Below are 14,743 nucleotides of genomic sequence, written 5' to 3'. Positions count from 1 at the left end.
GCTACAATTCCCCTCCTCCCTCTGCTTATCACATGCTGCCCCCATTCTAACAACCCCATAATACTACATGAAAACAGAGAGAACATGCCATGCAAATGATGACTAAGGAAAGAGAAATGACCATTTATTCAAAAACAGCAAGATGTGGTTTGCAGTTATTTATTTTATTAAAATGGTTACATATGTTGAAACAAAAAAGAGAATACTAATAATGTTTGTTTTTCCTACATCATAAATAATTATTGAGTCTCCATTAGCTGTTGTCTCAGCATTGATCATGATCCTTGTTATTAAAAAAAAAACCCACGCACACATACAACCTATTAGCATTTATGTTTTTAGAAAACATTTAAGCAGCAACAGAAAAAAATAAATTAAAGAAAATTGTCACAAGAAATGATGCAAGTATTTGTTAATTGTAAAACCTATTCGATATGTTTTTTTGCAGGCTATCCTTTGTGCTTTGATCATTTAAAAAAAGACAAACACATGTTTCTAAAATGGCTTGTCTTCTCCAGTTTATCCCAGAGAAGTCACTGAAAGTACTTTTCATTTTTAACAATATGACAAATATTGTTGTCATTTACTCAAATAAAAACACTGAGAATATATCTAACAGAATGTTTGACAAAGACAATCAATTTATTGTCAAAAAATATTTAATACCAGAATAACTTATAATAGTATGAACAAGAGTGAAGTATTTACTTTCTGTTCTTAGTTACAAACTCACATTATTATGACAAAAATCCAATAAGTCAGGTATCAAAAATTATTGTCATGGAATTCTAAACACATAATGATGCAAGTCAATGAGAGGTATACTTCAACTGTTCATACAGTCATGACATATGTTTCCTGCTTGGCACTTTATGTCAATGCAAATCAGCAATTTAGAAAACAAAGTAAAAATATATATGTACAAAATATTTCCATATCGATAATTTCCACTGTACCCTAAATAAACCCAACATAATAGTATGTTACATCGGAAAGTGTCCTAGAAGTCACAAAAAGGATATTTGCTGTATATCTTGACTATTTTAGTGCAACTGAAACAGACTATGCTTGTAGAGTAGTGTCATTATTGGCCCAATCCTGCTTCCACTGAAGTATTCGGGAGTTTTGCTGTCAATGTCAACATTGCAGGACCAAAGGGCTAGCAATAACAACTGATAGGTCACCCGCAGGAAAAAATATCCAAACCCTAGGACAATCAGCTCTTTTTCCAGTTTTCTGTAACCGATTCAGTTCAAATTCTATTTGGCTTCACCACTGTTTATTCAAGCACTGGTTAGGATATTGTTGTATGATTCAAGAAAACCTTGCACACCAAACACAAATTTCTGCTTTTACATTGATTATATCACTCAATAGCAGTCAAGTTTAGAGACTTAAAATGTTATTTTTAATGCATGATTTAGCATTGACTTTAAACCCACCTAAGATACATGCTGATATTATTCAGTGTTTCATGTCCCAGATGTTTTTTATTTGGGTTTTTTACTTGGAGTATATATAGTTTTGATTATGTCTTTTTTTCCATTGAAATGTGAATTGTCAATCAACTGTCCTTATTTGATACAGTATGTACAAAATAAAAGCATTTGGACATATTAAAGTAATAAGAGTTTCCATTGTGGAAAGTTATTGAGTTCCAGTACAAATAACAAACTGTACTATAGGTTTAGTTTGGTACCAGAAGAGATTGGTTTTGTTTATGTATATAATTACTTCAATAAGTCAATAGCAAAGTTTTAGACGGATGAAATCCAAATTGACTGAACAGACGGTCTTGCTGCAACCTTCACTATAAATCTCTAATTATCACAATGTCTGTTTGTACGTGTGCATTCAGATTAATTTGAATGACTGAAATATTCCTAAACTTGCATGTTTTCCACAGTATTGCACTTTTCAAATGAGTTATTTTGGTATTTTAACACACTGCAGATACAGGTAAGGAACATGCACAACAACCTCATGGTCACTTTGACAAAACACACTGTACAATTTTTAATAATACTGTGGATTAAAAAAAAAAGATTTAACGTTTTCATTAAGATTCACCAGTCATCAATTTGTATAAGTCAAATACACAACAATTCTCTCAAGGGCTTCCAGTAATAACATGTTCAGCCCCAGACTGCTAGGCTCACTTGAAATAATGTACAAAGATTAAAGTTAATGGCATTGTCATTTTGAGGCATAACTGTGTTGTACTATGCCCACGTTATAGCTTATTTTTTGAAAGCAAGGCACTTATTGTTATAGCAATGCAGACATTTTATGCGCACTTTGATTAACATAAAATAAGTTAATATTTTGATAAAAATGGACTTTATTTTATAATTTACATGCCTTTTATAGAAGCAATTGAACATTTTATTTAATACAATGAAAAAGTCTGGGTCTGAGAGTGCATTTTAATTTTGTAAATGACCATAGTGTAAAAAGGATCTATTTTCAATATTTGCTTCATACCTGTGGATAGGATTTTACTGAAAACCAATGCTGTGAGGAATGTCCATTTGACCAAAAAATGTAACAATTTCTCAAAATTGCTGAACTAATGGCACTTTAACAGTCTTTATTTCTGATATATGTGATGATTTTTGAATGATGCAGCTGGTAGTTCCCTGCAGTTTATCTTTTCCTTGGGCAAGGTTTGTTAGGGCCATCGCTGCGTTGATCTCCTTCCAGTATGTTTCATCTTTGCTTGTTCCTTTTCTGTTAGCTGCGCTAGATTCAAGCAACAAAAAACATTTACATATACAGATTACATTTCTACCATGACATGTGACCAGGGTACAAACTGCACAGAAAAATTCAAATGGCAATGACAGCCCCTCACTCACCTTTCACACTTCTTGGGTCCATTTTCCAAAGTTTCTGAAAGCAGAAAGAAAATCCTATTATTGTTCATTTTGTGCACAGTATTTCCCAAAATGTACCCCAAACCCAGCATTAAACTGGCTCAGGTGGAAATAAGACTACTTTTGAAATGGAGATTAGTCCTTGATGAAAGTACTTGTACAGATATTCAGCGAGAGAGCCTGAAATACTGTGGACCAGATTCACTCAAGGGTCTTAGCCAGGAGGAACTAGCATAGACCCTGAGCAAGGCACCAGGTGACAAAAAGTCCACTTTGAGAGGCTACAGCCAGGCAAAGACACAGGGATATCATAAGCAGCAAGGTCCCCAAAGTAGGCAACTTTAGTGGGGAGGGATCTGCTCTCTAGAGATGAATTCCTCCTGGAGCAAGTGTATCAGGCTTGGGTGGTAGATGTAATTCTCCCAGCTTCAACAAAGGTGACTCTGGCCCTGGAAGGTTACTTAAAGGTTCTGGTGGAATGGAGCTAGATGTTAAAAAAATAATCCTGAGGACATCAGGGATGATAAGAAACATGAAAAAGCAGAACCACACTCCTGTACGAATCTAAGGGTAAATTTTCTACAAAACAAAATTTCCACTGACAAGACAGTACGTGGTTTTAAATGTGACCCCTACCCAGTCTGCAACTAAACTACAAACAGGGATTTAGAAAGGACACATATTTACATAACTAACAAACACACATGATCAGTAGCTGTCATAAACAGATAGCTAAGGGTTAATGTCTTTTACACCTGGAAAGAAGTAACCTGAAACACCTGACCAGAGGACCAATCAGGAAACAAGACTTTTTCAAATCTGGGTGGAGGGAAGTTTGTGTCTGAGTCCTTTGTTCTCTTCTTGAATCTGTCCCTCTCGGCTATGGGAAGGATTTTTCTGTTTCCTGCTTTCTAATCTTCTGTTTCCGAGTTGTGAGTACAGAGATCATAAAACAATAGGGGTTATTGTTTTTTTCTTTTGTATTTATATGGTGTAGTTGCTGGAATGTGTTAAATTGTATTCTTTTTGGATAAGGCTGTTTATTCATATTTCTTTTAAGCAATTGACCCTGTATTTGTCACCTTAATACAGAGAGACCATTTTTATGTATTTTTCTTTCTTTTTACATAAAGCTTTCTTTTAAGACCTGTTGGAGTTTTTCTTTGGGGGGGGGGAACTCCAGGGAATTGAGTCTGTACTCACCAGGGAATTGGTGGGAGGAAGGAGTCAGGGGGGAAAATCTCTGTGTGTTAGATTTACTAGCCTGACTTTGCATACCCTCTGGGTGAAGAGGGAACTGCTTGTGTTTTCCAGGACTGGAAATAGAGAGGGTGGAATCACTCTGTTTAGATTCACGGAGTTTGCTTCTGTGTATCTCTCCAGGAACCCAGGGAGGGAATACCTGGAAGGGAGAAGGGAAGGGAAATGGTTCATTCTCCTTTGTTGTGAGACTCAAGGAATTTGGGTCTTGGGGTCCCCAGGGAAGGTTTTTGGGGGGACCAGAGTGCCCCAAAACACTCTAATTTTTTGGGGGTGGCAGCTTTACCAGGTCCAAGCTGGTAACTAAGCTTGGAGGTTTTCATGCTAACCCCCATATTTTGGACACTAAGGTCCAAATCTGGGAATAGGTTATGACAGTAGCTTTTAGTGATTTTGTTAAATCTCCTTCGTCCCATCCAGGGGATTCTTTTCAGAAAAATTCTGAGAGGGGAGGGGAAAGTTGCATCAGCACATAGAACATTATATGTGTTTATGCTATATCCTGCAAAATTCCCGGGGTGCAACAAGAGGCCCGTATAGACCTATGAAACATCTGATGGGCAAACCAAGCTTTGGGGGGCAACTTGCCCATAGCATATGACACCATTGCCCACTCAAGAATGACAATTGTTAATTCAAGGAAGTTCTCCACAGTAACAGACAGAGGTGGATTTCCAATTAGGCACAGTAGGCACAAGCCTAACGATGCTGGTGCTCCCTATCTGTGTGTTTGGATTCCACAGAAGACATATTTGGGAATCAGGCTGATCACTGGTTGCCAGCCACCACGATAATTCCAAGGTTGATCTTTTCTTTAAATAGAGCTTCCATCTGAAGGGATCCTAAAACACTTTACAAACTTTACTAGGTAATTGTGCAAACTATATATAATGGATCACTTCATCCGCCACTGGAATGCAGCCACTTCTGTCATGAAACCCAGCATATGTTTATCAGTATAACACAGCACATGGCAATATTCCATAACAGTTCAGGGTGGGAAGTGAAGAATATGATACCTAGCTGACATTGCAGGAGAAAAGTAAGCTGGCAGGAAATAATTAAATGAGTTAGAATTTGGCTAGTGTGCCAAACTTAACAAATACTCTCTCCTCTTCCAAAGTGCCCTGAGTTTCATAAATCTTCCCAAGTGGTCAGGGACCTGAGTTTTCTATGTCTTTCCAAGATGAAATGTCCAAAAGCCTAGTGCCCCCTAGCAGTATTTTAGGGTATTGCTTCAGTACTGGACTGAGCAGGGAAAATGTGCAATCTGTACTGAGGGAGGGAGTCACAGAGAGAAGAAACATTTGATTTGGTGGGATGTACTGAATCATCCCAGTATAACAAAGGCAACCTTCTTATATCTTTTCGGAGTGGTAGCCATGTTAGTCTGTATCAGCAAAAACAACGAGGAGTCCTTGTGGTACCTTAGAGACTAACAAGCTTATTTGGGCATAAGCTTTCGTGGGCTAGAACCCACTTCATCAGATGCATGAATACAGGAGCAGGTATAAATACATGAAAGGACGGGGGTTGCTTTACCAAGTGTGAGGTCAGTCTAACAAGATAAATCAATTAACAGCAGGATACCAAGGGAGAAAAAATAACTTTTGAAGTGGTAAGAGAGTGGCCCATTACAGACAGTTGACAAGAAGGTGTGAGTAACAGTACGGGGGAATTAGTGTTGGGGAAATTAAGTTTAGGTTTTGTAATGACCCAACCATTTCCAGGCCTAATCTGATGGTATCCAGTTTGCAAATTAATTCCAGTTCTGCAGCTTCACATTGGAGTCTGTTTTTGAATTTTTTTTGTTGAAGAATTGCCACTTTTAGGTCTGTTATTGAGTGACCAGAGAGACTAACGTGTCCTCCTACTACTGGTTTTTGAATGTTATGATTTCTGATGTGTCCATTTATTCTTTTGCATAGAGATTGTCCAGTTAGGCAGAGAGACATTGCTGACACATGATGGCATATATCACACTGGTAGATGTGCAGGTGAACGAGCCCTGGATAGTGTGGTTGATGTGGTTAGGTCCTATGATGGTGTCCCTTGAATAGATATGTGGACAATAATTATTTTCTTCTTATTCATTTATTTTCTTTCATTTTAAGGTGATAGGATGGGGGTGAATATGCCCTGCCTTGTAATAAAAACACCCATGTGGGTAGGTGTACAAATAAAAATGGAAAAAAATAATGACTGTCACTGCCACAAGAACACACACTCACTCAAGCATCTATGAGACTTTTACTTTAGGAAAACATCCTTGTGAACAAAAAAATTGCTTGTACAAACATTTGAGGACTGTGGCCAAGAAAGGTGATCAGTATTCCAGTTCCACTGTTGATTTCAATGAGTATTTGCAAATCTTTTTTAGGAGTGTTCATCTAGATATAAATGAAAGTGACTTGCCCATGGTCATACCAAAACAGTACCACAGCCAAAAAATAGAATCTAAGGACTTGTCTACATGAGAAGTTTAAGTTGCACTAATTTTAGCTAGCATACACTCAGATAACTTGCATATATACAATGCAATTCTAGTCCTCACTCACCCACACTTACCATTATATAATGCTATTGTTTTAAAGAAAAAACTCTTTAACTCAGTCAGGTTTTGTTTTGAAAAACAAATAGATTTATTTGAAATATTTGCCTCTAAAACTGGACTGTAATAGAAATATCATTGATTATTTTGCAAAGTTCTTGCTAACAACTGATAAAAGAGAAAGATTGAATAATGAACTCCGAAAACCTTTAACTTCTAGTGTTGTGGCCCTTTTTGCTGCCATAATTCCTTTGGTTCTACTCCAAGTTTCTAATGCACTTCTTGTCTTGCACTTCTATAGTAGCCAAGAATCTTAAAGCACTTTACAAAAAGTATTAATTAAGCCTCACAACAATCCACTGAGGTTGGTAAACATTGTCTCCATTTTATAGATGGGGACAATGAAGCACCAAAAGGTTAATGAGCCCATTCAGCCAGGTGATTAGTGCGTTTACCTCCCCCTGATGTCAAGGGGAATTGAGGGTCTCTAGGATTGCTCAGCACCTGGGAAGATCAAGTGTTTAAAATGACTGGACCAAATTCACAAAGCAAAGCTACATTTTGCTTGTTCATCTCACGTAATTTGTCCTGCTCTGTCTCTCTGAGTACTCGACCTAATGTCTTTTGACATTCTATATATCTGAATACCAGAATATTTTAACTGCAAAGGAAACACATTAGTGAAAACAACTTCTGAAGGTAAAAAAATACCCACAGAATGCTGTATTTCTGAACAACAAAGAAGATGGTGATCTTGAATGCTGAAAGCCAGAATATACAATGTATTCCTGAAACTGGTGCCTTTTCCAAAGAGACAGATCATTTTCAGTTGCAGTGGTAAAAATGGCATGTCACTGGCATGGAATACTATCCTTGACAATGGTGTTTGAAAGGAATGAATTAATAATGCCAAACATACAAAATCCCATTGACCATATTGAGGTGAGCACTTGGTCACCAGCAATGTACAGACTGAGCATTTTAATCTTGATCTATAACTACTATAAAATAGACTTGAACTGCTGATCCCAAATATGACCAGTACTTTATTCAGGATAGCACGGATACCACAGTTTTATGGGCTGCCTGGGGGTGGGGGGCAAGTGGGGCAATTTGCCCCAGGCCCCGTAGGGGCTCCCACAAGAGTTTTTTGGGGCCCCTGGAACAGGGTCCTTCACTTGCTCCAACGGCCCTGGAAAACTCGCACAGGGCCCGGGCCCCCGGAGCTTCTTCTGCTCCGGGTCTTCAGCGGCAATTCGGCAGTGGGGGGTCCTTCCGCCCCGGGTCTTCGGCGGTGGGGGGCCCCGCCACCAAAGACCCCAGCCCCGCTGAATCCTCTGGGCGGCCCTGCCAGATTTACCCTATTTAGTAGCCATAAGCATAGGAGCTATCTTAATTTGCATAAAGTAGATCTGATTGCAGACATCTTTCTCTTTACTGTAGAGGCATGACTCTCCTTTTGGTTTGATCAAGATGGAGCAATACATACTGGGATCTTAAGCCTCAATGAGCCAACTTATTTACTAAAAAATAATACAACTACAGGCTGCATTGTAGAGGTCTCTGGTCCACATTTGGCTTTGGTATCATATTTTGGTTACTGACCCTGTGTAGCTTGATAAAAGAACAAGCCAATATCATGTCATGCACTATGTACAGTATTACCAGATTATAGGACCTCCATAGCACTTTACATGTGAAAAGCACTGTATAAACAACTATGTCTTGAAGAACTCCTAAGTCGTCTCTCTCACCAACAGAAGTTGGTCCCATAAAAGACATTACCTCACCTACCAGGTCTCTCTAATATCCTGGGACCAACACAGCTATAACACCACTGCATATGTAAAGATAAATATATAGCAATACATACTACATGACAGGCACCTGCAGTCATTATCAACTGCATAACACTTTCTACTGAATTCCAAATATCACATTTTCTAAATGTCCTCCTGTTTCAACCGCATACAATATTCTTCTTCTGTGCGCTACTGGAAAGGTACTGGGTTAAGTCTCAAAGGGTGATGCACTTCAGTGATGGGAGGAGTGATTTCTGTGTACACTTTGGAAAATACTTCAGGGTCCTTAGGGTGAAAGACAATTAAACAGCAACAGTCAGAAATGCCTTTTTATTATGTGTTTGTACTGTGCCTAGTACAGGGTACAACTGGGGTCTCTAAGAGCTACCACAACATAAATAATAAATAATTATGAATGTTGTTGTTGTTGTATCTTCCTTTCTGCTGTTCCTTTCTGCTCCCAACTGCACAAGCACTCAAGAGGGTTAGATTCTGATTGACCAGGAATGCTTCGCTGTGTTCCCACCATGTACCCAGAGACCAGCTAGGCTGAATATTTGGTCCCTGTTGTTTATAGCAGGAATTACCAATAAATCTCCTACCAATGGGATTCTATATACCTTTCCGTTAATATAAGTGTTCAGTATAGAGTAAGCATTAAAACTCATAGCATTCAGTGCCAAGATTATAGTTACTGGACAATAATAGCTCTGTAATGCAGTATGGTGTTTTTCAGGAGTCACATAATTATCATTATTAATACATCACACATATAGTATATTCTGTTTTCCATATTAAAAGTCTGTAAAAGTATTAACTCATTAATAATCCTGACAACACTCTCGTGAGGTAACTGTTATTATCTTCATTTGAACAGATGGGGAAAATTAGACGCAATGTACTGAAAGTGACAATATTCACTTGAAACCTCGTCAACTGCAAAAGAAAAATTAAAAGTCATTTATTTTGGTTACTATACCTGCCCTGAGCCCTCCTGCCAGCTTTAGTACTTTCATCAGCAAGCACAGTTGCCTATTTTAAAAATATTTTTCTCTCCATTGCTGCTGTGTGAAAGACCCACACAAACTGAATAACTCACTACACAAGAGAAACAGGGAAACTGGCTAGACAGAACAGGATGCCACGTGCACTAAGTCAAACTGGGGAAAGAGAAAGGTTTTTTTCCTCTAGCGTCTTTCCATGACATTTATCATAGCTGTTACTTGTAACAATAACAGGCAAAACTTTTACAAACAGAAATGTGGGTTTTTAAGTTGACAGTGTCCCTTTACATGACTTGTGCAATGCCCCAGAAGGAATTGATGTAAAAGCCAGGGCAGGCATACAGGAGCAGTCCGTGCAACTAGGACAGACCCCAGCAAACTAAGGGCTCCTTATTTTGACATGCTTGCAGCAGTTTCAGTTATTTCAGAAACACTCATAAGCCTGTCTAGTTATTTCGGTCTAGCCCCAGTATGGAAAGAGGCTGGAATTTAAGAACAATGCTTTCAATAATATAAATTACAGCTACAGCTTAGTCTTCATTTTGATCTGACAATATTATTCTCACAGCATGCACTTGTGACATTATGAACAGCTTCACCAAATTCCTTCTAGTGAGCAGCTAAAGAAAAAATGATCATTTGTGCTGCGTCCTGCTTAAGAGATGCACATCCCCCTTCCCTTCTATTTTATGAAATTCATATAAGGGTCATACAGAATTGTAGTCTTTATGTGCCAGACCCTGCTTTTTTGTTATCATTTGGAATATGCAGAGCAAATGGAGCTTGCAACTCAAAGGGGAAGGGGGATGTATTAGACGGTGGAAGAGAGAAAAAGAGAAGGTTATGAATTATTATATAGTGAAAAGAAACCAACATGGAAATTAAGAAACAGGAAGTCAATCTCATGTAACTGAAACATATTTAGAATGTATAGATTCTTTATGAATTACACATTCTCTATTCCAGAAATAAAGACATCTCTGATCAAAAGGGTTCTTTGGCCCTAAATCATGAATACTGTAAAATATTTACTGGGTTGATAAAAGGCCAAGTATAATGATCTTCATTTTAAAATTGGCAGCAGCAATCAACTGTTTCTCTTTCCTCCTCTTGTGCACTCTCTTTCGTTGGTTTAGGAGACACTGGTTTCATGGGTGTTGACCAGCACTTTCAAAACAAGCAAAAGAAAGAAATAGAAAGAGGAAGAGGGATAAGGAATAATAGGAGTCAGCTGAATGAAAAATCAAGTTTACATGTGTATGTAAATTAGTGGTGATGTGATATAATTCTCCGGGTTACAGACATATCTTGATTGTATAATGCTTCTCAAACCACAATTTAAGGGTACATGACTTAAACAGCAGTGTGAGAAAGCAGAGGGAAAAGCCGGGTTAAGTGGAGTTAATATTATTATATTAATTTACATCGATATAGCTCCTTTCCTCCCAGTGGATCCCATATTAAACCATAAACCATTCAACAACACTAAAATCCAGCCACCTCTGGAGTACAAAGGTAGCAAGCAATCAGCGTAGAGCATGCTACGCCACAGAATGGAGAGACAATTGTAATCATGAACACTAGGCCATTCTCCTACTCTTGCAAAGAGTGTCATTTAATATCCATGCAGAGCAGGTAGTACCTTCTGAAAGGACTCAGTAAACAGCAGTTCATCTAGCATGACTGGAGGAAATGTGAGTTGACCTACCTCTGTGCTCAATCTATGGAGACTAGGTGTTACCGTTCTGATCCTTAAACCAAGAAATACACTTTTTTCTGGAGGGCTAATTCTGTTCAGCTAATGAGCCATTCTATCAAACTGCTTTGTAGAGCATTTATGATCATCTTCTGACCCCAGAAACTGGTGCAAAGGCTTCAAAAAGCTTTTTCCCCTAATCCATGTCTCACTGTTCTACAGAAGCCCCATGGGAGATAAATTACGGAGGGAGGAGGGTAGAATGGAAATCTCACTCTGAATCTGACTGCTGTATATAGCTTATTTTTGTTTTTTGCAGTGAAGAAAGTCCCGTTTCCGCCCCCCCCTTCCATCTCCCCATCATAAGCATCTGCAAATTTGTAGTCAGCAGAACTGCTCAAGGCAGTTTACAGCCTAGAGAATCTGGCCTGTCTCCACCTGGAATCAGAATTAAGTGTTTCTCCCATGGGGAATTTACTATCTGCTTTGTGGACAGGGTTGATCCGATTTTGAACAGACTAGCTGCTACTGACAGAATTATTTATGTCAGGTCAGGGGAGAAGCACTGGTTGACTTGCAGCCAATTTGCACTGCCAGAAGAGTAGCAGGTTATGACCTGTGAACTGGACCCACGTCCATCATACTGGTATAATCTCCTGAGCATATACTGGGTTCACACTTGGCAGAAATTTGTCAATACCTTATTTTGTGGAGCTGGAGGAGGAAAGATGCCAGAAACTCTCAAATGAATGACCTCTAGCCCTATGCTCAGGAGACTAATTCTTTAAATTGATGTTTTCACTGATGATTACCCTTTCTGTATGCTAGAGGGTTACTGAGAAGGCTGTGATGAAGTAGCTCCAGCAACACCTTGCCTCTACCCCCTTTCAGTCTGATTTTAGATCTGGCTACAGTATAGAGACTGAACTGGTCTTCCTGGCTAATAATCTCTTTCTGTCACCAGACAAAGATACAGATACCTGTACTGTCCTTAGATCTGTCAGCTGCTCTCAGATTCATCTTTAGACACTGGCAGGCAGAAGAGAATTGTGTTTGAATGGTCCAACTACCACTTTATGGAGAGATTCCAGAGAGTGGTATTGGGACATTTAAACATAGATTTGTATTTATTTATAGAGATTTTTTTGCTGTGAGGAGTTGCTCATCTGCTCTGATGGTTCTCTCATGTAGGGTACCACAGTATCGAAATCTGTCACTCCTCCTCTCTTGATTCAAATGTATATGAGGCCACTGGAACAGAGTGAGACAGTGTGGGCTGCAGTGCCACCAATATGCTGATGACAGTGGTTATGGAGATTATTGGATATAGGCCTTACCAGTTAGTCATATATTTGCCAACTCCAGACTGAATAACTGCAATGTTCTGTGCATGGGAGTACTTTTGTAGACCACTTAAACTTCAGCTAGTGCAGAAACATTTTTTCATGTGGATCATATTATACCTATTCTCCACAGACTGTATAAGCTACCAGTTTGTTTTTGGGTGCAAACCCAGGTGTAGGTATTGATCGATTCTATAAAGCCCTACATGGTTCCAGTCTTGCCTGTTTCAGAAATCACCTCCTTTCGTGCACCCAACTGACAGTTGAGAACACTGCTGCTTTGGATTATCATCCCTAGATTTGAATGGCTGTGACAAGGCATTCTCTGAAACCTTCACCTCTTGAATTCGCTTCTGGCTCTGGAACATCAGACCCAAGTATGTTAACCTTTAGGGATTGGTACAAGGCCTATCTACACACTCAAGTCACTGGAGACACAAGAGTATGACATTTTCTCTGTGGAGTTTATAACAGAGAATGGGAAGTGTTGATCTTGGTGGGGAGCTGTCAGCAAACTGAGCGTTGTGTTATGTTCTTTTGGCGCCTGATCCAAAATTCTCTGATGTCATCGGGAATCTTTCATCATTGACATCCCTAGGGTTTGGATCAGGCCCTTCCTTTGTAATTAATAATTGAAGGGCTCAGATACCTTGCTGATAGTCAGCAGTATACATTTTAAAGTAAATAAATAGCTGTCATAAGCTTAATATATGAAATGTTGCATATGAAGGGACTACAAAATATCTTGTATTGACTGGAGGAATGGACCAGATGATGAAATAGGGCTTTTCTATCTCAAACTGCTATGATTTATAATATAAACTAAGTAAACTTCATTTGTCAAGCAGTGGGGAGGGGGATAGAAGAGCTAAAGGAGGGAAAGAAAAGAGGAGAATGGAGAAGAGAAGGAAAAATGATAAAGGAGATTTTAAAATGGGGAGTGGGGAGAGAGTGAGAGTCCATGAGGAGAAAGGGAGTAAGAGGTAAGAAGAGAGGAAATCTTCTGGATGTATTTATTTTCTTTATTTTTAATATTAAAATATCCTCTGCCCACCAAGATCCTCATAGTACTGCAGACAGACATGTTCAGATTTTCACTCTATTTGAAAACTATAACTAGGAGTTCTTAAACATTAAAATAAGGCTTTTAAAATAAAAAAGTTAAAGTTAAATGCAGCCAGAGTAAGCTCTATTACACTCCATGGCAAGCCCCAATTGTTTTTCTTTAAAAGTGAGGGATAAAGGAATGGGTTTCAAAGTCATTTTTCAACACTATGTTGACACTACAGCAGTAAAATATGATTTTGTTATGCTAGTTGGCTGTGGGTTTGGGAGCAGATCCTATATACACGGTATAATATTATGATATAAATGCATACACACAGGATGTTTTCAGACGCCTGCCACAGAATTCACAAAAATGTTGCACAGAATTCCAGGGCCCCTGCTCATAACCATTCTCCTGAGCTGTCCATTTCTCCCACATCCCCAGTCAGCCCTCCCCAACAACAACAACAAAACATGCTTACACAATGTACAAAAGTAATTTATGCTTCAAGATGCCCTAATCCAGTGCCAGAACTGATTCCATGTTGTACTTATTCAGTGTTACAGAGTGAAACATGCAAGTCAGAAGAGGGAAAGCAGTTAATTGTTTCTCTCTCTTGCATACACCTGATTGAAGAAAAGGTAAAGGAGCACTTGACATGATCTTTCTAAATATAAATCCACAAAAAATGTCCATTTCAAAGGACAATGGGATGTCAGTAACAGTGTTTACAGTCAAATGTTCAAAACAGTCACCTAAATTGCACCTAGACATACATGCTACCTATGCAATCACATAGGGAAGGCTTAAAATAGGGCTTCAATGGTGCATAAACAGTGCAGGGGCAAATTTCACCCATATACAGAGAATCTTCACATGTACACATTGACCCACCCATCATGGTGCTTTTGAACCAGTTTCAAGAGGGGAAAGAGCTTAATGGGGCCCCCACAACTTGTTTCACATTAGAGAAGGGCAAACAACAGATTTCTCAACTCACTGGGAGTCCCAAAACACAAGAAATAATTGTTTTGAACTGACCTGAAAGGAATTTTTTTTGAAATTTCTGGTGAACGGAAAAAATCTGTTTTGGGCTGAACGAAATGGCTCATTTGGTCCAAAACAAAAGGTTTCAGTTTGACGGAAATTTATACATGAAAAGT

General features: G+C 38.7%; 1 protein-coding gene across 2 annotated transcripts in view; it reads right to left on the bottom strand.

Moving 5' to 3' along the window:
* Positions 1–258: 258 nt before the first annotated feature.
* The window catches only part of MKX (mohawk homeobox), a 57,613-nt gene continuing 43,128 nt past the window's right edge, over positions 259–14,743 (bottom strand). The window contains exons 6-7 of one of the 2 annotated variants that reach the window (XM_030549300.1): positions 2,859–2,892; positions 259–2,742 (exon numbers count right to left, since the gene is read on the bottom strand). In XM_030549300.1, the coding sequence (XP_030405160.1) occupies positions 2,556–2,742; positions 2,859–2,892 (221 nt within the window). In that variant the 3' untranslated portion in view covers positions 259–2,555. The remainder of the gene's footprint in view (positions 2,743–2,858; positions 2,893–14,743) is intronic. The other variant, XM_030549299.1, reaches the window with a different exon arrangement.

Source organism: Gopherus evgoodei, chromosome 2, assembly GCF_007399415.2.
Source record: "Gopherus evgoodei ecotype Sinaloan lineage chromosome 2, rGopEvg1_v1.p, whole genome shotgun sequence".
NCBI lineage: Eukaryota > Metazoa > Chordata > Testudines > Testudinidae > Gopherus > Gopherus evgoodei.
This window is presented reverse-complemented; position numbering and strand designations above follow the sequence as displayed.